The sequence below is a fragment of the Nematolebias whitei genome, chromosome 1 (assembly GCF_014905685.2).
Source record: "Nematolebias whitei isolate Nwh7 chromosome 1, NemWhi1, whole genome shotgun sequence".
NCBI classification, from domain to species: Eukaryota; Metazoa; Chordata; class Actinopteri; order Cyprinodontiformes; family Rivulidae; genus Nematolebias; species Nematolebias whitei.
Window position 1 is genome coordinate 46,294,055 of NC_056498.1, and position 25,215 is coordinate 46,319,269.

The window sequence follows — 25,215 nt, forward strand, 5'->3', positions numbered from 1 at the left end:
TCTACAGATGTATACTGGTATCTGCAGGTGTATACTGGTATCTGCAGGTGTATACATGTGTTTAGAAGTGTTTGCAGGTACATCCTACAGGTGTCTACAGGTTTTGTCAGGTGTTTTGTTGTGACGACAGCAGGTCACAGCTAAAGCTCACTTTTCTGCAGGATCCTGAATTCAGGAGAGTCCTCGATGAGTTTCCCTTCTCTGGACCAGTCCACCTGAGGCGACGGCACCCCTCTCACACGGCACTCCAGCACCACCAGTTGGCCTTCTGCTGCCGTGAGGTCCTGCAGGTTCTGTTGGGACAAGAAGGGCCTTCTGTCAGGTCCGCTGAAGGAGCATCCAAACGTGTTTCGTTTACAGATCGACTCTACCTTTGTGAAAACTGGAGCAGCCATGATGGATTGTCCGTTTGATTCTTGGGAGTTGTTGTGGTTTGAAACTGGATTCTGAGTAGAAAAAAACAAAAATAAACAAAATGGATCCATGTTCTGATCCAGTCCACCACAGTCAGAACTGGAGACATTATCTGTAAAGTGTGAACTTTGAACGCTGAATGATTCAGCTGTTCAAGCCATTAGAAGCAGAACACTAGCTAAAGGCAACAAGCTAAAAGTAGAAAAATCTTAGCTACAAGCTAAACGTAGCAGAAGGATATCCATAATTTGGCATTATCAAAATTTTAGCTGAACGCTCCAATAGTAAAAAATGTAGCAAAAAAATTAAGTAGCTAAAGGTACCAAAAGCTAGCTAAAACTTTGAAGTAGCAATAAGGTGGTTAAAGCTAAAAGTAAATAAGGCTAACTTAAAGTTAAAAAAGGAAGAAGGCTACTTACTGGTACCAGTATGAAAATGCTAGCTTAAAGATAAAGTAGTAAAACATAATTAAAACAAAGTATCAAAAAGCCAGCCTTAGGGTATCAAAATACTAGCTAAAAAGTAAAGTTCAAAAACTTGCCTTAAAGTAGCAAAAGGTTAGCTTAAGTTAAATTAAATACATTAAAGAGGAAAACGACAAAAAGCAAATTTTTTTTTCATTTTTGTGTTTGTTCAAAAAACAACTTTGATTTTAAAAAAAGAAGCTAAAAGTAGCCGATTAAAAACTAAAAACTAAAAGAAGCAAAAAGCTAATTAAAAGCTAAAGTAGTAAAAAATAATAATAATAAAAAAATGGGGTAAAAACTAAAATTAGCCAAAAAGCTGAAGTCTTAAATAAACCGGTTAAATAGCTGATAAAAGTAGATGATCAGTACCTGAAAGTAGCAAACACAGCAGCAGAACAGCTGCTAAAAGCTAAAAGTAGCATAAGAAGACAAAAACAGAGTTAGTAGCAAAAGGTTAGCTTAAGTTAAATTAAATACATTAAAGAGGAAAACGACAAAAAGCGAGATTTTTTTTCTTTTTTGTGTTTGTTCAAAAAACAATAAAAAAAAGCAACTTTGATTTAAAAAGAAGAAGCTAAAAGTAGCCGATATTTATTATTTATAATATTTTAAAAAGTATAACTGTTACAAAATCCAAACGTCACAGCACCTCCTGAATGAGGCGAACGTTTTGATCAATTTACCCGAGAAGAAGAAATTAGATTGCAAATAATAAAAACAGGAAATGATCGCAGGATAAACAGGAGGAAACCTTCAGGGTTACCTGACTGAGACGTCCGGGGGCGGACGGTTCTGACGACACCGCTGAGTTTAAACCCAGAGGTGCAGCGGTCTGCTCCAGCTGTGCTGCTGCAACATCTGGATCAGAAACTCCCCAGATTCCTGCGGGTTCTTCAACAGCTGTCGCCTCCGTCCCTCCTTTCGGCTGGGACGCTTCAGAGACCTCCAGAGCTGGGAGGACGGCCGAAGAAGTCCGAACCACCTGAGAAGCTTCTTCTGGACCTTTTATAGATGAGGGTTCCTCCTCCGGTTCCTTTGAGGGTTCTGCGGGCTGAGACGAGCTGTCCTTTTCTACAGGGTGAGTTGGGTTGGACAGCTGAGGTACAAATGGAGACGACTTCAACGGTTTTCTCTGGAGCCTTAAAAATAAATGACAGACATAAAAGAGAGAACAAGGGTCACCCAGTGGTCATAACTTATCGTTTCGTCATGTCATGTCATGGGGGGGGTTCCTTCATGTTACATAAAACTCACTGGGTTATGTGCTCAAAGTGCTGATCCGCCTCGGAGTCCGAAGAGGAGGCTCCTGTAAGATTAAAACCTGCGTTAGGCACCGAGGACGCGACACCATCTGAGTGTCAACGGGACAACGAAGCACCTTCGACGTAGATCTCAGCCGACGTGGAGTCCGTTCCGTAAACGTTGGACGCAAAGCAGGAGTATCGACCGGTGTCCTCCTCGAACGCTTCGGCGATGACGAGCGAGTGCAGCTCAGCGTTGGTGATGATCTGGATGTCGGGGCTGTCCTCCAGCTCCTTGCCCTCGCAGAACCACCTGCACGTTGATGGAGACAGCCGCGGTGAGGTCACACAGTTCCACCAGATCTAACCTTCACCGGTAAACGTTTTCAGAAGACGAACTTTTCTACACTCTGATTTTCTCGGGTCATATTTTGAACCGTTTCTGGTTAAAACGTTTTGTCACTTTATTGTGTTTGAACACAGGTGCAGCTGGATTATTTATATGTCTGTGATATTTTACTGGATGGGAAAGTTATTTTTTTGTTCCTCAAAATAAAAAAAGCATTTTTTTTATATATTTTGACTTTACATCGGCGATGTCAGAATAAAAAACTACTACTTTAAAATACGTATATCAATCCAGCAGACGTGCACAGGCCCTGACGCCACACCTGATTAGGATAACGGCGATGACAGATTAGAAAGTGGAGAAAATGTGGGTTTAGTTAGTTAGTTATATTTCTCAGGGCTAGTTTTTACTAATATTCTAATATTTCTATAAAGAGCCTCTCTTTGCATATCGTCCAAATTGTAAACTATGGATCTGGTCAGCTGGTCTCTCAACGCAACTGATCAAGTTTTCTCAACAAGAAGACAGGGCGAAGGAGAGCCCTCTTACCTCGACAGAACACTAGCGTTGTCGGTCGAGGACGCTCAAGATCAAAAACTGGATTATGATAACGGGATTTCTGCTTTTTGGGAGTTGGTGGTTACCTGGCTTATCGACAAATTCGAAAACGTCAGCAGCCGTTCTGGCCATTGTTCAGCTGCTGGGCATGGAAGGAACGTGCCGTGTGGTCAACACTCAGACTCAGACGCTGTGCGAGCGAATCTCGCTGGTGGGAAGGAATAGATCTTGGAGAAGTTGGAAGCTCGACTCGCTGTTTGGAGTCGCCATGAGATGCATTAGCGCGATTGTAAAGGCAGACAGAAATTAACAGCGTTCGACTTGTCCCAAAACAAATTATATCTGAATCTGGCTCCTCCCACGCTGGCCTTGGAAGACTGACTATCTCCTGGATGTTATGTGAACAAGACGTTCTGCTGCCCCCGCCCCCCGGCTCCCAAGGACATGGACCTGTGTAAGAGCTCAACCGAGCCGGCTGATAAACACCACCTCTTATCAGGACTATGGCTTTTTTTTTGGGGGGGGGGGGGGGGGTTGTCTCTAGACAGTGCTCACGGACTACTCCCCCTGAAATTCACGCCTTCGCTGGCCTCCCTCATTGTCCTCACCCCCACCCACCCCAGTGCAGTAACCTAGGAGAGCGCCACAAAGCTGGCTGCATCGCTCACCTGGCGGCCTGTGCCGGGACCCCCCCACCCCCCACCCACTCCACCCACGTCTCATGCATGTATGTTACTTCTTTATGTGCTGCGTGTTTTGCAGCCTCACGGTGTGTCCTGCAGGGACACAGAGCTAGATTGATGTTTTTGCCTCCTGTTTTCTAACGTAACAAAAAAGGAGCGCCTCTCAGAGGCTGCCGCCTCAGACACCCCGTCTACCCAAGTCTGTGTCTGTTTGTGGTTCTTTGGATGGGCTGTACTGAAATGTAGTTTTGTTGTGCTCTGTGCAATGACAATAAAACTGATTCTGATTCTGAGATAGGGACAAATTTGTTGGTACCTCTCTATTAAAAATAAAAAAAAAACTCAATAAATACAATTTATGTGACTGAAGCCAAAAACCTCCATTATCTCCTAGAACCTCTGGATCTCCCCCTTCGCAGTGTGAAGTGGGGAGTTGGAAATACCCTCCCATCTGTCCGTCCGTCTTGTGAGCATGATAACTTGAAAAATAAACAAAGCACCGACTTCCCTTTTAGTGTGTGGCTGCATCTACGCATAAAAAAGGTCCCAATCAAAAAATTGCATTACCAAGTAAAAATCCAAGATGGCTACCACCATACATAATGAAATCCTTTCAACCCAGTCATTTGAGGAAACCATGCTTTCTTGTTTTTATGTTGCTTACAAGTATGTACTGATGATATACTGATATTAACGATGGAGTCTTTTGGATGAAAGACGAAACGTTTCAACAGAAAGAAACTGTCCAGAGGACCTGACTGAACTTTGTTGAACTTTTCTACCTGGATTATTGAGCATGATCTTTGATACTTAAAAGTATAGATTCCTCAAATGAATGGGGTGGTCAAATATTAATCTGTGGTGGTCAAGGCCACCATTGGCCACCCCCTGGCTCCTCCATTGCACCTGGTGGTGGATAACACTGCTCCCTCCACTCACCTGGATCTGTCACTCTGCGCTGCCTCATACAAGCAAAAGAAAACCTAACTGTTCTTCTAACCAGTTGAGTTTGGTCTCGTTAGGTTTATCTACCTGGATTATTGAGCGTTCATCTGGACACCTCCACAGTGCAACTCCCACCCATTTGAACATCTTGCACTAAAAACATTTAGGTTTACGTCATTCCTTGTTCAATTCCACGTCAGAAAAACACTCATCTCGAAAAATACAAACATTCAGTCGTAACTGATACGTTAAACGTATCGCTCGTTTAACGTGCGTTTTGGTGAATTCCTGTCTGGATTATCTGTCAACAGTAAATTCTGCTGGAACTTTTTCCATCACCATGGTTCAAAGTGAATGTATGGATGAGAAACTTCTAATTGGACTTGAATGTTTTGGACGGTTTTCTTGGCTCATTTTCTAACACTCGCACTATTTGTTTATCAACCTGGGGTTGCATGTCACCTTGCGTCCACGTCCTGAGAAGCCGGTAAGAGCTTCATGAGCCTGATGCTTTTCAATAATAATGTCAGCTGTGGAGGACCATGAAGCTGCTTGGACACGGTCTTGAAGACTTTATCTTCAACACGGATGTCTATAATCGTCTCGGAGCTCCTCGGACGGCTCTTTGCTTCCTCTGCGCTACATTCAGTGACGAACAGAACCAAACCAAACCATTGGCTGCTTGATCCCTTTAAAAAGTCTGATGGAAAGCTTGAAGGCACCTGAGGTACTATTTAATGTTAAACACCAAGTTTGAGACATGACTATGATACCGAGAAGAATATTCTCTTTAAAGGTACCAACAAGTAGCAAGCAGCCTCTTTACACGATCTATTCTGAGATGATGATGCTTCCTGAAACCAAATCAATCAAGGATGGACGACGTCATCATAGAACCATAAATCTGTCCGTTCACCCAAAAAAATCCATCAGACTTGTGTGAACTTTAAATCATCTGAGCCCCAATAAAACTCAAACCAGTACTCGCCTCCAGCTCGGTCGTTACTGGGGGAACGTTTTGTGGTTCTGCCAGTGACTAAGGGTCTAAATTGAAAGCGTGAGCCGCAGAGGAGGATGGTATGAAGCGAAGCCCCCGCTCGCTGCACCTGTCGGGGCTATTTTCCCTCCGGAGATCCAGAGGAGATTCCCTCAGAGCCCGGGATCTCTGACTCACCTAACCTTTACGCACACAAAACTAAACATGGACTCCGAATACACACGGACTCTTCATTCCCATAAAACTAGCAGTACAGACAACTTTTCTAATTTCCCTTCCTTGAGCGAGAGGCTTCATGTATAGAAACAGCAAAGGAGTCTCACAAAAAGCAGGAGAGTAGAAGTCAAATGTAAAACAACGGTCGGGTGTCAACAGGAGGTGGTGAGGTCAGCAGAACGTCTCAGGAGGAGATGAGATGAGTAAAAACGACGTAAATCATCTTACCAAAGTGCTCACGCTCCTGTCCAGAGCCCAGCCGGCTCCATTATCAAACTGGACTGCAGCTCGCGTTGCCAGTCCGCTTCTAAAAATGGCCCAGAGCTGCATTCTCCACAGACGAGTTTAAGTTAGAGGCTCAACAATGTTCAGAACAAACCCACGCCTCCTGAGGTCCAACACCTCGGCTGCTCTCGTTCATACAGTCGTTTGAAATAAAACACACGGGAGGAAGGCCAAGAAAATCTACGACTTACTGACGTCTTTTTCAAATTTACCACTTCTTCACAAAGATCTTCAACCTTGTGCTGTATCATCCAGAAAATAATCCCTGGATGTAGTTTTCAACTACCGGTAATTTAATCTTAGAGTCAGTTTCAAGATGGCCACCACAGCCTGTATGGCTATTACTCAAACACTTTTCGATATTAAGCTAAAATTTGGTGTGGTAGTAGCTGGAGGTCAACCTCAACACACTGAGCGCTATTCATCACATGTCTTTGCTTATTTACATTACCTGTTAGTCTGTTAGCAAAATATCTCAAAGCACTGAACAAATTCAACATTTTTCAGTCAGGTCATCTGGACAGTTTCTTTTTTTGTGCTGAAACGGTTCGCCTTCGATCCAGAAGGCTTCATCAGTCAAGGAAACACACAACAAAACTGATTCTTCCCCAACAGCTTACTCCAAAGTGGAACAAACCAGTTCTGCTTGTGATAAGGTGGTCTCTTTGGTACGCCCCTCCTCCATTGCCGGCCCTCTTCCTTGTTGACCGTCTTGTCAAACTGGTTGAAAATGGCTTCAGCACAAAAAAAAAGAAACTGTCCAGATGACCTGACTGAAAAATGTTGGATTTTATACCTGGATTATTGAGCATGGACTTTGTTGTTTTCAACCAGTTTGACAAGACTGTCAACAAGGAAGAGGGCCGGCAAAGGAGGAGGGGCGTACCAAAGAGACCATCTTATCACAAGCAGAACTGGTTTGTTCCACTTTGGAGTAAGCTGTTGGGGAAGAATCAGTTTTGTTGTGCGTTTCCTTGACTGATGAAGCCTTCTGGATCGAAGGTGAAACGTTTCAGCACAAAAAAAGAAACTGTCCAGATGACCTGACTGAAAAGTGTTGGATTGTAATCCTGGATTATTGAGCATGGACTTTGTTGTCCACTGGACAAATTATTATGAGAGTTTTTTTGAACATAAACTTTCGATGTACATCTACAACTGATCGATGTCTGGAGTCAACCAAAGACGACCTCCTGAAAACACAAAATTAACAACAACTCAGTGGATTTGACAGATACTGAGGGAAGATTTGTTGTGGTAGTAGCTGAGAGTCATCCCAACACACACTCCAACTATTTTATGTTGCTTAAAACTTTGGTGTGGAGAAAGTAAGAACAGGAACAACTGATTAACCTTTGGAGTGAAGCCGTTTCAAAACGGTCGCCGCATCTTACTGACCACGCCTGCACAAAAGTTACGGTACCTCATTCAGTTTTAAACACACTGAAACAACATTTACTGTGGTAGTAGCTGAGAGTCATTCACACCAGCACTCTGAGTGCGACATCTTGCGATGCTGCGTGAGATTGTGCGCATGTTATTTCGCAGCTTTGACCAAAACGGCAACTCAATGATCTTAGTCTGAAACCCTGGCATGAACGGTGGCGGGCGACATGCATTCCTCCAGGATGCGTGGCCTTTATTTTGTCTTCATGATCTACTCCTCCCCCACCAACACACAAACACACACGACTCAGAATCAGCTGTTGGCTGTCATCACATGTCGCCTCTGTGAGCGTTGCCCAAGAACACAGCATCGTTCGTCCCGACTCGAATCCTTCAAGCGCTCGAGACTCACTCAGTGTCATCCGAGCTCCCAGCAGACGTACAAACGTTGGACTCTTCTTCTGTCTGCTTTTCCCTCTTCAGGGGTCGCCACAGCGAGTCCTCCTCCTCCTTCTCACTCTGTCCTCTGCGTCCTCTGTCCTCACTCCAACTACCATTTCTCAGAGGATGCAGAGGACAGAGATGGAGGAGGAAGCCTCACTGTTCCACCTCCTCCCTCTCGTTCACACATGGACTCTGTCTTACTACGGCTGACTTTCATTCCTCTTCTTTCAACTGCATACCTCCACCTCTCCAAGTTCTCTTCCACCTGTTCCCTGTTCTCACCACAGATCACAATGTCATCTGCAAACATCATAGTCAACGTACATCAACGTATGAACTTTGGACAAACAGCAAAAATAAGTTATTGTTGGTTACTTCAATTAAAACTCCTGCTCTGTTCGAGCTATGAATCTTGTTGCAAAGGAGGTTCCTCTCAGAGGAAGTTTCTGGCCCTACCAACGGTTCACCGGTACAAACATAGTTTGGTGGACCTGCAAAGAGATGGCATCCATCCCACTTTGGACGGAGCCGCTCTTCTTTCTAGAAATATGGCTGATTTCGTTTACCCCCCAAATGATTGACAACCCAGGGTCCAGTCCAGGAAGCAGAGTTGTAGCCCTCCACCCTCTCTGCTGCTTCTCCTCTGTTACCCACCCACACCCACATTGAAACAGTGTCAACTCGCCCACAGCTCAAATTAAATAAACCAAAAATCAGCTCTAAAAATATAAACCATAAAAATCTGATTAAAATAAACACAGTTACTTTACCAGAGCAAAATCATAAAATCATTAAATGTGGATTATTGAACATCAGATCTGTTTCCTCTAAATCCCTGTTAGTTAATGAACTGATAACTGATCATCATATTGATTTATTGTGTCTGACAGAAACTTGGCTACAACAGGAGGATTTTGTTGGTATAAATGAATCCACTGCTGTTCATTATTTGAATTTTCATGATCCTAGAACAACTGGCCGAGGTGGAGGAGTAGCTTCTATTTTTCAGTCTGGACTATTGATTAAACCAATAATTCTTTTGAGTCGTTGTCCCTCAGTCTTTCTCATCCAAAAGGGAAATAGAAAAGTCCACTCTCACTAGTTGTTATATATCGTCCACCAGGCTCCTATGCTCAGTTTTTGTCTGAATTCTCAGAATTCTTAACTGACTTACTACTAAGTACTGATAAAGTCATAATAATGGGTGATTTCAATATTCATGTAGATGTTGAAAGTGGTAACTTAAGCAAAGCCTTTAATAATTTAATACAGTCAAGTGGTTTTACCCAAAATGTCCGCACATCTACTTATTCTCATCACCACACTCTTGACCTGGTTCTGACTTATAGCATCAAGATTAATAACTTAGTAATAGTTCCTCAAAATCCTGTTCTGGCTGACCATTTTTAATCATCTTTGAGTTTACATCAAATGACTACACAGTCACAGAGAGTAAATTTCATTATAGTAGGTGCTCCACAGAACACCACAGGAAATCCTTCTTCCCTTTAGCTATCAAACTTTTCAACTCCTCCCCTTTTCTACACATAGGACAATAAAATTAATCCTGCACCACAATAAAAAAATTTATGTTTCTTTCTGTCTGCACCTGACCTGTTTTAGAACTTAATTGCTGGTATTTTTATATTCTCGGTTATTTTTTATATTATGTTTTTTTTATATCTCGTGTGATTCCTTGTGTATGTTCCTTTGTACTGAAACTCTGGAATAACAATTTCCAGCAGGATCAATGAAGTTCTATCTTACCTTATCTTATCAGAAAATGCTGTAACCAAATTTCAACAATCTCTTCCATCAATGTTTTATTTTGTCTTGCAGAATAATGCATCAGAGAGCAGTGACTTTGATCATCTGGTTGATACATTTACAACATCTTTGCAAACTTCAATCGACATACCTGCTCCACTGAAAAAGAAAGTAATCAATCAGAGGAAACTGGCTCCTTGGTTAAATTCTGAGTTATGTACATTAAAACAGGCATCTAGAAAGATGGAAAGAAAACGGTGCTCCACTAACATGGAAGAATTTATTTAACTTGGAGAGATAGCCTGCTAACATATAAGAAAGCGCTCTGTAAAGCTAGAACTTTATATTACTCATCTTTAATAGATGAGAATAAAAATAACCCCAGGTTTCTGTTCAGTACCATAGCTAGTCTAATGAAAAATCCCATCACTGTTGAACCATGTATCCCTACAACTAGAAGCAGGGATGACTTGATGAGATTCTTTATAAATAAAAACATTTTAATTTGGAAGAAAATTTAAACCATCCTTCCTACTATTGCCTTCAATTCCCTGTCAGATGAGACAGCTTTAAAAATGTCACTTGAAGCTGATTTATGTTTGGGCTGTTTTTGTCCTGTTGAGCTCTCTGAATTGTCAAAAATAATAGTTTCATCCAAACTATAAACGTGTCTGCTAGATGCCATCCCAACCAGACTATTTAAAGAGGTATTTCCCCTAACTGATATCCACATTTTGGATCTGCTTAATTTGTCTTTACTGAATGGTTATATACCACAGTGCTTTAAGGTTGCTGTAATTAAACCTTTACTTAAGAAACCTGATTTTGATTCAGGAATTCTGGCCAATTAAAGACCTATATCTAATTAAAGTGCAATTTCTTCTCTTACCGGACTTCCGGCACCGGATGTCCTCTAACGATACAGTCTAGCCGGACCTTGGTGCCTTCAGGAACCTCCCTGCTCTTCAGTTTCTGGATGAAATGTGGAGGCTCGCATGCAAGTTCTGCTTGATGTGGACTTTCAGCCTGGTCTCCTACGTCCTGTGACACCAAGTCAAACCGCTCCTCTTTTGTCAGTCCATAGTCCTGAAAGTCCATGAGCTCACTTCCCACGTCCTGCTGGACCACCGGGTGGTGGCTGACGACTAGGTTGGGTCTCTCCATTTCCAATGGCAGGATGGCTCGCTCCCTGCTGTCAGAGCTGAGGGGATCAGTGGTCTCCTCGCTCTGGTTCTTGTTCTGAACCCTGCTCCTGTGGGCTTTGCAGGCTCTTGGTCGTACCCGTTTGGAGCTATTAGCCTTAAAGAGGGAGGAGAGCTCCTCGATGAAATCTGCTGCCTTGTTCAGGAACTCCTTTTTGGACTGGGTCTCCAGACCAAAGGGGGCACTTTTTGCTGGACTGTTCCGATGGTTGAATCCCTCTGTGGAGTCTCTGCTGTTCTGGATCATGTTATTCTCCTGTAAGGATGGTTTGTGCATCTTTCTGTTGGAGGTGAACGCTGAAAAGACTACTGGTACCTCAGAAGATGGCTGGTTGATCGAGGGGGGAACAACAGGAACAGAATGGTTGGAGAACCACTCTCCGGAAACCGAGGGTGAGATGTTGGAGGGTACTGAGGTCACAGAGGCCTTGGCCTCTGCCCTCTCCTCACTGGGTTCATGCCCGATGGCCTGGCGGGCCAGATTAACGCTTTTATCAAGCTCCTCTTGGCTGAGGAAGGCTGACAGGTCTGGGAGTGGGGTATCATGATGGCCCAGGGCGTCATCACCCTTACCTTTAAGAGTCCCATAGATCTGAAGGCGTGAGGAGGATGCATCTGAACGACTCATCTCACCGAGGCGTTGATGAACTCAGGTCTCTGCCAGGTCGGTCAACTTAAGGCTAAGACAGAGGAGGGAATCTAATTAGTACAGCGTGTAGCTAAAATACACACAAAGCACATATACATGTATGCAAGTGTCCAAACTCAACTGTCTCAGGCTTATTTCAATCCTCACAAGCAAAGTTTGAATTACAACGAAGAAAGAGTGGGTTTAACCTCCATTTTGGTCTAGTTTTTACGTACCGTATCAACCGCTATATTTTGTATATTTAAGCCTGTTTGTTGTACGTCTGTTAAGAAAATATCTCATGAACCAATGGACGAATTGTAAAGAAACTCTTAATTGAAAGAATGAAAGTCTGACAGGAAAGACAGCTAGTCCCAACACAGCTGAGGTCAAAGTGGATCACTGCCGTCTTCAAACAAACCCAAGTGCTTCATGGAAACACCATTTCATAAACCTTTACTCCACCCTGAGTTTTGCAATGCACGGTTATTTACACAAACTTCCATGGTTATTAGCAAGCAGCAGCTAGCTGTAGCATTCATACAGGATGAATCCGGCAGGAAGTTAAAATGTTTAATGGAATAACTATAATGTGACTGCAGTGTAAATGTTTAAAATAGAAAAATCAGTTTATAAATTAATTTTGAAGATGAAAAAGATGGTAAAATCAGTTCTAGTTGTGACTCATTTTGAACCAAATCTACAATAACTAGCTAGCATCTGTTTTGCTAATATTAACTTTTTATTATATTTATAGATTTTAGCTTTAGCATCTGTTTTGTTGCATTTACCTACAGTTTTGTTAATCTTAGCATGTGTTTTGCAAGTTATGGCTATCGTTTTATAAATTTTAGTTACCAGTAAGTGTCTGTTTAGCTAATTTTAGCACCCGTTTTGTTGCCTTTAGCTACTATTTTGCTAATTGAAGCTAATATTTAGCAATTTTTAGGTTATTAAACATTTGCTTATCTACATTCATTTACAGTTTAGCTAATTTTAGGACCCATTTAACTTTTGTCTGTTGTTTTGCTAGTTTCAGCTACTGTTTTGCAAGTTTTAATTTTAGCCGTTTTGTTGAATGCTTTGAGATACAATTGCTAATTCTAGCATCTTATTTGCTAGTTTAAGGGTTGGCTACCTTCAGCAAAAGTTTTGCTCAATTTTTTAACTGTTTGATACAAAAGCTAAAGCTCTGCTGATTTTAGCTCGTTTTATTGCTTTAGCTTGCATTATGCAGCATCTATTTTGCTTTTTTTAATCTTATGTTCAGCTGGTGTTAGCTAATGCTTTGCTGTTTTAGCTTGCATTTGGCTCATTTTGCTGGTTTTAGCTTGTGTTTAGCTGCTTTTATCTAGAGTTCTTCTCATTTTAGCTTGTTTCCTGCTTATTTCAGCCACTGTTTTGCTCAGTATAACTTTATCAACTGCGTTTAAGCTTCTCAAGCAAATTGCAGCAATATCATTCGGCACACTATAATAATTTAGTTCTTAACTTTTATGCAGAAAGGTTGAAGGTTGAATGAAAAAAAGGCTGAAATACCCCTTTAATAAAGTGACCTCAAGGTGTAAAAAACAAAAACAAACTAAAAAATAAAACTTCTTTTTTTCAATTTGCTTTAAACAGCCGACCGGAGATAAATAGAATTAAAACAACCGGTTTTGGTTTATGCTGCAACAATTCCTGGTAAACAGGAACATTTAGTTTGAGCATGAACGCATCCTTTCTCGGGCCTCGGCGGGGTTCGTGTCCTGACACCAGATCAGATTTGTGCGCAGGTTCGAGTCCACCCTGGTCTACCTCAGAGCAGGACTCGTGTGACGTCCACACGTTTCGTTTCTCCTCATTTTCACGGCGAGCACGAGCAGGTTAGACGTGAAACGGAGTGCGCATGTGCTGCGGACACTCGAGTCGGTGCGTTCAGGGGACGTGGCGATGCCCTTCCAACAGACCTGGACCTGCAGCTGTTGTGCACATTAATACTTTGCAAACAGGTTCCTCGCTCGCCGCGTCACGTCTATTAATAGCTGGGGATCAGTTTACAAGAAGAGAATCAACACACACACACACACACACCAACACACACACACACCAACACACACACACACCTCCTCCTCCTCCTGTGGGCCTGATTTCCTGAGTTTGATCAGACATTAACTCAGACCTGTTTTTATCACAAAGAGGACGCTGCTGAGGGAGATAACCCCCACCCCCTCAAACACACACACACACACACACACACACACACACTAAGATAATCTAGATTCACTGAACACGTCAAACTAAAATGGAGGCAACACTCAGAACTTCAGGCCTGAAGGAACCAACCTGGAGAATGTGAGGACCTGAATTGGGGGGTCCAGTTTTACCTTCAGAATAAACCCAGCAGGCCCCCCTAAGGATCCAACCGCCCCTGTGCTGACTTGGGGAGATTCCAGTCCCCCGGTTGCTCGCTCCTGGTCAGATCCTGGACCCGGCAGGTGCTCGGGCCTCCTGGTTCTCCGGTGGTCTGCAGGAAACGTGTGGCGCTGCGGCGACCTGAAAGCAGCAACATTTGTCAGCACAGCGGGTCCAGGTTATTTTGAGGAGGCCCGACCCGAGTGTCTGGGTGGCGTCCCTCCTCATTGGCTGGGGGGGGGGGGGGGGGGGTTTGTGCTGTAAAGGGATCCCATCATCCAGCGGACTGTCAAACGCCTCCGTCCACAGAGACGTCCCTTGTTGGACGGGATGGACGCTGCAGGTCATCAGGAATATTCAGTGTCGTCCCATGAACCTGTAATCTGAGATTAAAACATATTTTTATTTGGAGGGCATAAAAATCATCATCTGAAAAGATGACTTTCTTCACCCACTTCCTCAGAACCTGGGGGGGGGGTCGGGTCTCCAAGCAGAACCAGAGTCCGGATTGGGTCCAGATGATTGACAGGTTCTTACTACATTCAGTTCAACAGTAGCTAAAGGCTAAAAAGAAGAAAGCAGTAGCTAAACGCCAAACTTTAAACCATAGTTAAAGGCTGAAATGAGCAAAACCTTAGCTAAAAGCTAAAATTAACAAAACCATAACATAAAATTAAAGCGGTAGCTAAAAGACAAAATTTCAACTGGTTAACTACAAAAAAATAAATAAAATAAAATAAAAAAGCAACTAAACTGTTGATAAAAACCCAGACTAGTTATTCTGTTGAAAAAAGTTAAAATTAGCAACAAACAAAAAAGCTAAAGGCTTAAATTAACAACAAACAAAAAAGATAAAGGTTAAAATTAGCAACAAACAAAAAAGATAAAGGCTTAAATTAGTAAATAAAAAAGCTAAAGCCTTAAATTAGCAACAAACAAAAAAGCTAAAGGTTAAAATTAGCAAAAAACAAAAGCTAAAGGCTAAAATTAGCAACAAACAAAAAAAAAAGCTAGGCTTAATTTAGTAACAAACAAAAAGGCTAAAGGCTAAAATTAGCAAAACTGTCGCTAAAACTAACAAGCGCTAGAACTTTGAATTAGCAAAACTGCAGAAAAAGACAAAGCAGAAAATGAAAATTAAACCACAATTAAAAGCTAAATTAATCTTTAGATTAACGCTAAAGTGAGTTAAACCACTGCTAAAGGCTAATTTATTAACTCGTAGGCAAGAGTTAAAATCAGTTTAACTGTAGCTAAAACTATAGAAGCTAAAATTTGCTAAATCTTAGCTAAAGGCTAAAATTAATAAAACAATAAGCTAAAATGATAAAATTAACAAAGCAGGGATTAAAAGTTAAAAAGTCAAAATTAAAACTGTACCATTGTTAGCTAAAAAAAATAACAACATTGTTGATAAAAGCTAAAATTAGCAACACAATAGCAAAAAGCAAATGTAGCAAAAGTTGCCTAGAGCTAATGGTAGCTAAATCGAACCATAAAGTTCAATTTAGCAAACACACAGCTGAAAGCTACAATTAATAAAATAGCAGCCGATAGCTACATTTAGCAAGACAGTGGCTTAATGCTAAAATCTTGAGTAAGAAGTTAAAAAAAGAGCTAAAGATTTCAAAAGAAGTTTTAAAGGAAGTAAAAAGATGCATTTCTATGAAAAATGTTTGTAAATAAAGTTACATAATTTATAAAGTCCAACGAGGAGCGCCTTCAGTTTCTGCTCCACCAGAGCACACAAACACAAACATTTACTCTGATTCACGTTGTCCATGTAGCACCGCCGTGTCCTCCAGCTGTCACTGGGCGAAAGGCGGGGGACACCCTGGACATGTCCTCAGTCCATCACAGAGACAAACGGGACACACTACATCTACACTTAGTGATAATTTAACTCCTATCTTGATTTTCCTCTGTAAACTTCAATAAATCTCGAGTTGAACCTGAAAGTTTAAACTTTATTATTGAAGACATTTAGTCTCTAATCTCCCTGAAGGAAATCCGTTAAGTTTAATCTGAATTAAAGACATTCTAGGAGCATTTTATACCAACTAATCTGGATTAAGGTCAGTTTTGAAATGTCTGGAGCAGCTCCCTCTAGTGTTGAAATTTTGCATCGACTCTTTGTTTCATGGACAAAACGTTTCAAAGACCCAACAGAGATGGTGTCAAATATTTAATCAGTCGTTTAAGAAATATGCACCTACAGTAAAAGTTCGAGTGCACGACGGCAGCGCAGGGTCCAAAACTATTTACAGTATCAACAGGCTGTACATGTTAGAAACGCTGAACGCACCACAGACCGATGTTTGCAAATCATCTCGCAGTAAATTCACAAAATTCATTTAATACAAAGAGGTAAGACAACTTCAAATGTTACGTTTGGCAAAAATATCTGGCACTTTTCTGGCAATCTGCCACTTTTACATGAAAATCTATGGTTGCAATACATAAAACAGCCCGGTAAGTACTTGGTATTCACATGTTAATTACTGAGTAAGTATCTGGTTATTACCTGGTACGTACACTGTAATGCCGAGTAAGAACCTGGTACTTACATGGTAAACACAAAGTACCTGGTACTTCCACAAAACATGATGGTACATACAAGGTAATTACTGAGCAAGTACTTTTTACATACCTGTTACCAAGTAATCAGAGTATATACCTGGTACCTAATGTGTACTTGAAGTGCTTGGTCCAAGACATTCCTGGTACTTACAAGGTACTTAGTATGTACTTGTACTTACAAAGTATTTAACAAGTATGTACTGACACTTGCAAGGTTATGACCTTGTATGAACCTGGTAATTTCAAGGTACTTGTAGGGTATGTACTTGATAATTACAAAGTAATTATTGGGTACGTACCTAAAACTTACAAGGTAAACATCGAGTGTGTAGCTGATAGTTACAAGGTATTCAGAGTACATATCTGGGCCTTCCTTTATTCACTTCTGGTACTTATTAATTACCAGATACATACTTAGTATTGGCTGGATATGTACTTAACAAGTTAGTACTTAACAAGTTTGTATCTAATACTTAATAATTAATATTTATTATCAGGTGCATACCTGGTACTAACATGGTAAATACACAGTACATAACTAGTATTTATGAGTTAAACACCAAGTACAAATCTGGTACTTGCAAGGTAATTATCAGATAAGTACCTGGTACTTACAGGGGAATTATTGAATATGTTGTATGTACTAGGTAAATATCTGGTATTTACAAAGTAATTACCAGGTATACACCAGTTTCCTATAGGTTATGTATCAAGGTACATATCCAGTAGATAACCTCAATTATCAGGTAATGTACCTGGTTGGAGGTACTTTTCAGTTACATACCAAGTCTTTACACAGCACTTACCAGGAACATAGACGGTACACATTAAGTACATATCTACTACGTATCCGATCCTTACTCAGTATGAATCAGGTACTTATCAGTCAGGATGTGTACTACTGCCAAATTTACAGGAGGAATAAAGGCTTTAAATCTGAAGGCAGACGCTTCGTCAGCTGTAACCAACGACCAGCTGCCGTTACAGAAACGGCTCAGTGACGGGAGAAAACATCAACAGGAAGTAAACTCCTCTTCTTCTTTGTCCTCTTTGGCGTAACAGGAAGATACAATCGAGTTTTCCATCTTGGTAAAGGCAAGAGAAGAATCACAGCAGAAAACAACGCCTCCTCTCCACGCACGGACCAGAACCTTCTGGGTGACACCAAAACCAAAAAGTTTTCGTGGAACTGTAGTGTTAGCAGCAACGGAGCGTCTCGATTAGCCCCATTAAACACAAGGACGCACCGAGGGAGGAACCGGCGAGTGGAGAAACTTAGCCTCTGCTCAACGCTTTATCTCCTCGTTATTCACAGTGTTTTGTCGTTTTGGGTAAAGGGAGAGGAAAACACAGCTTTTTCTTTGTACCGGGTGCAGCGAGACAGGTTGTGACGGAGAAGAGGCATCGTCAGAGCTCAGCAGCTATCAGGAATCTTCACTGGCACGTTTGCGAGACTGATCACCCCTGGAGAAAACAAACAAACAAAGACGTTAAAGATGTGTGTGGTTAAAATCCACTTACTGGTTCGTGAGATATTAACCTAACACAGGCAGAGATGTTACCAGCAGGTGAATTGATTAAAAACATTTATACTGACCGAGGAAAGCCGTTCATGAAGAGCTCCATTTGAAGCTTCCGGTCGTAATCGGCGTAATCCGGCAGCCGAGACTCCACGGCAGGAGGGTGGATTTGTGGAATGAAGCCAGAGAAGAGCGCCGGGGCGAGCTGAGCCCACTCTGAAACACGTACGAAGGCGAATCAGAAGGACGGGAAATGAAATTATTTCTAAAAACAAGTTAGAGGAAAGAAAGGTGACAACAGAAAATAAAAAGTCACCTGGCCGGAGGCTGTAGAGACCTTTCACCACACTGGCCATCGTCGACGGCTGCACTAGGAAAGGCATCGAATGAGCTTTGATCAAAAGAGCTGAGGAGGAAAATAACATCGAAAATCATTTCTATATTTTACACAGGATGATGATGACACCGACTGAAACAGCTCCCAGATAGAGAGGTAACAAGAGTACCACGTACGGCACGTGATACGCCCGTCTACAAACTATTACACATCAATCTATAGCAGGCAAACACCTTGTATAACTCTGACCTCGACCTTAGAGCTGAGGTGATGAAAAGTGTATGAGACATTTTGTCTAGTGGTGGTACAAATGTGTCTGGAGTTTCAGTAAAATATCTTGAGCGTATCAGAAGTTACGAACGGGACAACAGAAAGTTTACGGACACGCAGAGACACATGGCGGAGACGCAACGGTTACAGAATCGGATGAAACTGATAACAGACTGGAACAAAGCAGGTTTCTAGTCAGTATGGTGTGGGCCGGAAGTGGCCCACAGGCCGACAGTTGAATAGCCCTGATCTAGACTTCGGCCTGGAACCCAGAAGTTGAAGCTGGAATGGGCTCAGCTTCCCCTGCAGGCTAGTTACGGTACCGTAAACAGGTCCTGCTGGGTTCAGCTCCGAACGACGACAGAAGCCGAGAAACTCCTTCTGTAACATGCACGGTCTACAGTCCACAAAAAGACCTCTTGTTATGGTAAGACAGTACCAGGGCATCATTGGCATAGTGCTGTGGGTTCAGGGTTCCTTGAATCTCTACCAAAAGTGACCTGAAGTCAGACCTTATGGCTCCCCACACCATGATTGAGTACCACTGGTGCTCTCTTGACAATGTTGGCAGGAATGGTATTTTCCTCTTTGCACCACAGTAGTGATCCGTGGAAATGGATTCAACCCGAAACATGAGAGGACACCTGTTGTTAAAGATCCAGCTGCCTCGGACATGGCACCAGTGGTTCAGCCACTGAGCCAGGCTGCAGGATGATAAAGGCTGTTAAAAAGAGTCCAATCTGTGTCCAAAATGTAGAAGCAGATTCTCCTTGGGCAACCAGAACCTTCCAGGCCCGTGTGAATGAGCTTACAAACCCATTGGTTCCAGAATCAAGCATCAATGTGCCCCACGTGCAGGGTCTCCATGATATGACCCAGTCTCCTGCAAACCAACAACGTGACCCTTAGGTCGCTGGCTTGTATCCGGCTCGAAGGACCAAAATGTTGAATAAAAATATCCTCTGTTCATTTTACTTAATCAAATAAGCCACACTCAATGGCAGGAGACAACTTTTAACTGGTTTTACTTGCAAGGACAGAATTTCACCACAGGTTACACAGATGTATAGAAGTTCTACATACGTACATGGAGCCCAGTCACGAGAATCTGCCTCGGGCAGTGTGCGAGGCTTGTTTTTATAAGCTTATCAGCTCCTAGTTCACGGGCAGACCGGTGTCCTTGGACTGTCAGCTGCACATGCAGTGTCAAATCAGCTCATTATTCAGCTCTCTCTGAGAGAGAAAACAACTCTCTGCTAACTCAAACACATGGTTCATGGGCCAATAACATTTTCAGCCATAGAGTTAAAAACATCCATCAACCTTGAACAAAATTCCCTGACACTAACAATCTAAATCAAATGTTTCTATCAGGTCTAATGGTACCTGATGACCTTTACACGCTGTTTAAAACGACTGTCATTACTCAGGCAACTACCTGATAACAGTGTCAATCCACTCGTACTCAATAGTGCCCGTTACCGATTACTGGTCTGCATGTGGACTAACACGAGTCCAAACTGGACCATTCCTTTTGGATGGTTAACTTTGTTGTGAGTGTATTAAAGGTGGCACGTCATTTATTTGTTCTTCACATTAAAACAATTCAAACATTAGACATTTCACACATGTCTGTACCTGACCTGTTTAGATCTCAATTGCTGGTATATTTAATATTCTCTGTTATTTTTATATCTTGTGTGATTCCTTGTGTATGTTCCTTTGTACTGAAACTCTGGCACAACAACTTCCTGCGGGATCAATAAAGTTCCATCTTATCTGATTTTTTTTACTCAGCAGAGGTTCGAGGATAAAAACTCACGCATCAGCGTGTTCAAATGTTTCTCTGCCACCAGGTCAGCAAACAGCTTCATCAGGTCGTCTTTTAAGTCCCTGTTGAGTTTGGACTCGATGTAGAACTTGTTCTGAAAGGTAACACAGGGTCAGTTGCCTTGAATGAAATAAATTAAAAACATTATTTTAGAAAACATCTTACGTACCAGGTATATAAACACGGGAACTATACATTCAAGAGAAGTTGTGTATCGTGTTAGAGTCACGTTGAAGTTCTCGATTAGGTTCTCGGGTGAGCTGGCCTACAGATAAATGATCAAAGCATTTTTTATTGACGGTATTTATTAAAACACTCACCTGCAGTTGAGTTCTCTCACCTGTAGCTGTGTGGAAACCTGCTGCAGGTGACTCGTTATTTTGGATGTCAGGTCACTGTAGAGCAGCTCAGAGTGCTGCTGACAAACACACTTGTAGATGTAACTAGGAAAAACCACGAAGAACATTTTACTTGACCTTACGGGTACATTTAGTAGGTTGTTCCTACTCTGGGTCCTTCTATACTCGCTAGTGGAACAGCAGTTTATCCTCAGGTGTGGTGCCAAAAACATGCTGCTGTCCAGCCACGGTGCGATTTGGAACAAGATACAAGAAAAAATAAACATGTGGAATTTCATGGATTGTTTGAATGTAAGGTGCAGAGATGTTTAAGCAGAAAAAAGTATTTACCAAAATAATACACACCTAATAACTAAAAAGTTGGGACATAGTTTAAAAAGTAAACAAAAAAAAAAAAAAAAGATTTGCAAACCCATATTTTATTCACTGTGGAACATGGTAAACGTATCAAATGTTTAAACTAAATTTTTTTTTACCAACACACACACAAAGCAGTTTTGAATTTGATGGCAGTGACGTATCAAAAACATTCCACGAGCAGCACAAAGCTGTAAAAGTGGTCCGATAAGAAACAGCTGGCAGAACATTTAGTAATTAAAGAGGTTAATTGGCAACAGGTCAATCAGAAGACCGAGTATAAAAAGAGGCTGAATCTGTCAGAAGTAAAGACGGGCAGAGGTTCAGCAGTCTGTCTAAAACTAATGGAAGAATTTCAGAATAAAGTTCCCGGATAAAGACTTTAATCTCCATCATCTCCAGTTCATCTCAGATTAGAAGAATCTGTGGAAATCTGAGCTCAAAGGACGAGACTGAAGGTCAATATTTGATGGTCGTGATCTTCAGGCCCTCAGGACCCGCATTAAAACCAGGTCTGGTTCTGTTCTGGGCTTAGGAACTCTTCCACAGATCGTCGTCTGTGAACACAGTTCATCCACAGATGCTGCTTAAAGCTCTATCAGACAAAGAAGAAGCCAGATGTGAACACCATCCAGAACTTTTGCCGTCTTCTCTGGACCAGAGCTCATTTCAAATGGACTGAGGTGAAGTCCAGAACTGTTCTGTGGTCAGTCAGATCCAAACCTGAAGTTCTGTCTGGAAACCACTGACACCACGTCCTCCATGCTAATGAGGGGGGACCATCCAGCCTGTTAGCACACAGTTCAAAAACCTGCCTCTCTGATGGTATGGGGGTGCATTAGAGCTTCTGGCATGGGCAGCTTACACATCTGCCTGTCTGTACTGCCCTCTTGTGCTCTGTTTGATCATGAGCTTCAGCTTCAGAGAAAAACGTAATTTTTTATATTTGCAAATCCATGAAGCTCCTCCAGCATGTCTACTCACAAAAAGATAAGAAAACAGAATGCCCCGGCACAGGTGCGTGTTCATTCTGCATCCTGTTTCACCTGTCTTACCCATAAATCTGTGCGTAGGACACGGACGTGTGATCCGAGGGGTTCTGAATCAGCAGACGGTCGATCGCTTCCTCCAGGTTGGGCCAGTGGTTTTTCCTGTAGTCCTCCACCGCCATGGCGTTCAGGACTGTCAGGAAAGAAGGAAATCAAGGTGCATGTCCTGCCACATAACTGCGCATGCGCACTGAGAGGCTGCACGCATCGATGTAAAGATGCTGCAGAAGTTCTGGGTCAGAAAGTCTGGACCCAGTTCTGGTCGTACACTAAATCCCCGGTACTGGGACACCAGGCCCAGTTTGTAAACTTACGGAACTTTGAGGTGGAACCGGGACTGAATTTTCCCTCCGTGTTGTTAGCTGGCGCCGTCAAATCCGCCTCACCGACTTCGCTGCTTTCGCTGCCCGTGTCCGAGTCCATGAAGTTCGACCCAACGGAACCGCCGGAGCACAGTTTGCCCTGCCGAGACCCGGGTTCCCCTCCAGAGACCGTCGTTGGAGAGACGAGCGGCGGGACTGTCGTTACCGACAGCTGGACTTCACTGCCGCCGCTCCCACAGTAGTTGTGGTTGTGGTCGTCTTTAACGTCCACCGCGTCGTCCTCCATCATGGCCTCCATCTTTAAAACTGGACTTTAAAAAGGCTCCAGTCCGAACCTTAACCGAACCGGTCGAACATTTCAGATAAACGAGAGGAAACGCAAAATAAAAACTGTCATCCGTCTTCGGCCGCGTACATCGTCACTTTACGGCGTCGAGCAGGATTTCACGACACGTCGTAAAAGGGAGCGGCCAAGAGGACGCTGGGAAATGTAGTTCTGCGACGCCTCGGGCAAAAACGCTCAAACCCGTTACCAAAATATTTCATGAACCAAAGGACGGTTTTTAATGAAACGTTCAGGAAATAATCGTTGGCTGTACAAATCACAGCCGGTTAACTTTAGGAGCTTCTTCTTTTTACTTTTCAAATGAATCATTTGAAGCGGCCACATTAAAAACATGAACCACCTGCGTAATATCACTAAACTTAGAAACATCTAAAAATGATGCAGAAAAACTGGTTCATGCATTTGTCACGTCTAGACTGGACTATTTATTATCTGGGTGTCCAAATACTTCTTTAAAACGTCTTCAGTTGGTCCAAAATGCTGAAGCCAGAGTCTTAACTGGAGTTACTGGGAGAGATCATATCTCTCCAGTTTTAGCTTCTCTCCATTCCTGTCAAATTTACAGTATAATTCAAAATTTTACTTATAACCTACAAAGCCCTCAACAATAGTTCAGATCGAATATTTTACTAACAGAGCACTTCACTCTCACACTGCAGGTTTACTCGTGGCTCCTAGAGTTTCCAAAAGCAGAATGGGAGGAAGATCTTCCAGTTCTCAGGCTCCTCTCTTGTGGAACCAACTTCCAGTTTCTGTCCGTGAGGCCGACACGTTGTCCAGTTTGAAGACTTTCCTTTTTGATAAATCTTGTGCTGCTATAGACTTGGTCAAATTGACCTAATTTCATTAAATTAATTGTTACAATTGAACCGTTTTCATTTGATTCTATCTCAACATGTGATTCTTGACCTGCCATTGTGTATCTATTCCTCTCAAACCCAGCCGGTCGAAGCAGATGGTCCTCTTGTCCTGATCCTGCTAAAGGTTTCTTCCTCGTGAGGGAGTTTTTCTTTCCACTGTCGCCTTCATGCTTGTTCAAAATGAGAGTTCAAACTCAAAGCTGCTCCTCAGATAAATAAAGTTAAATTATTATTTTATACACGTTTCTGTTCAGTTCTGTGACTTGGAGCTTTAGAAATAAACGGAGTTGAAATTGAGCCAGTTCAATCAAAAATGGCCACCACAGACAAGTGACTTAAATTGAGTCAACTTTAGATAAGAGATAAAATTTGGATTATAGTTGTGTGCAAGACATACCACAAGTGTTATTGCTCAGAAGTTCGTTGTTGTTGAGAGTTAACCTCGATTTCCTGTTAGCAAAATATACCAAGAACCACTGGTCAGATCTTAATGGAACTCCCAGGAAATGTTCACTGGGACGTTCGTCTACATTCGATTAACTTTCAGAGTCTAAATATTTCATGCTGCTGCCACAGCTAGGCCACCTTAGCAAACAACAATGCTCAACAACGTTGAGCGAAAACTAAAAGTAATCCCTAATACTCTTAAAACTTAACCGAGAAATCGAACTACGTCCTAGTAGGTGATGCAACTTTAAATCTTTGAAAGCTTTAGCTAATAAAATCTATTTACTTCTCATGTTGGTATGTTTAAAACATGTCTATATTTTTACTCAGAACCTTAGAAGGACAGAAGAAACCAACTGTAATGAATAAAAATAATCTTTTAAAGTTTAACAAACCATCACTTTGCAAACAGCACGTGAATGAAACCGAGTAGACGAGTCTACAACACATACATGTCATTATTGACATTTTACAGGCGTCTTTACAGTTCGTCGTTTAAGAAATGTGACTCGGGCAACAAAACCAGTCGTGTATGGAGAAGAAGAAGAAAGTGCCGTATCGATGTAAATACGTTCCAACACAACCACTCCCCCCATATAACCCTCTGGTGTGAACTTTGTACAGATTAAAATCCACCACTACTCTTTGATGAGCACGTGTTGCGTCCAAATACAAAAATAAGAGGCTTCGCCGTAAAAGTAGCTGCCGCGTGTCAAAGAGGAACACCTCGTCAAAGTTCGTTCAGTCCCCAACGGTTTGGAGAACGACAAAACTCAGAACGGACGTGTGTCAAGTGTTCTTTGGTCTAAAATGAAAAGCGTACAGTTCCTCTTTCCATCGTTTCCTTAAAAAAAGGCCGAACTGAACTAGATTTGCCTGCCAGACAACTGAAGGGCGTCTGAAACGTTCAGGATCCGTTATCGATCAGGCAGCAGGCGCTCGTCACGATTCCTAAACGCA

At 42.2% G+C, this 25,215-nt stretch overlaps 2 protein-coding genes across 2 annotated transcripts in view; both read right to left on the reverse strand.

Annotated features, from left to right (window-relative positions):
• mypn (myopalladin) overlaps positions 1 to 14,125 on the reverse strand; it is a gene marked incomplete in the record, with an annotated part of 39,065 nt that extends 24,940 nt beyond the window's left edge. The window contains 7 exon segments of the mRNA XM_037677848.1: positions 152 to 293; positions 372 to 446; positions 1,645 to 2,020; positions 2,136 to 2,187; positions 2,260 to 2,435; positions 10,642 to 11,634; positions 13,908 to 14,125. Coding sequence (XP_037533776.1) covers positions 152 to 293; positions 372 to 446; positions 1,645 to 2,020; positions 2,136 to 2,187; positions 2,260 to 2,435; positions 10,642 to 11,582 — 1,762 coding nt within the window.
• On the reverse strand, positions 13,975 to 22,998 carry cacul1 (CDK2 associated cullin domain 1). The gene is made up of 9 exons (XM_037689546.1): positions 22,594 to 22,998; positions 22,286 to 22,412; positions 20,855 to 20,957; positions 20,684 to 20,779; positions 20,506 to 20,608; positions 18,393 to 18,482; positions 18,154 to 18,292; positions 14,264 to 14,313; positions 13,975 to 14,117 (listed from the first exon to the last, which is right to left on the reverse strand). The coding sequence occupies exons 1-9, from the start codon at positions 22,898 to 22,900 to the stop codon at positions 13,975 to 13,977; spliced, it is 1,158 nt and encodes a 385-aa protein (XP_037545474.1). The 5' UTR covers positions 22,901 to 22,998.
• Between the last annotated feature and the right edge of the window lie 2,217 nt (positions 22,999 to 25,215).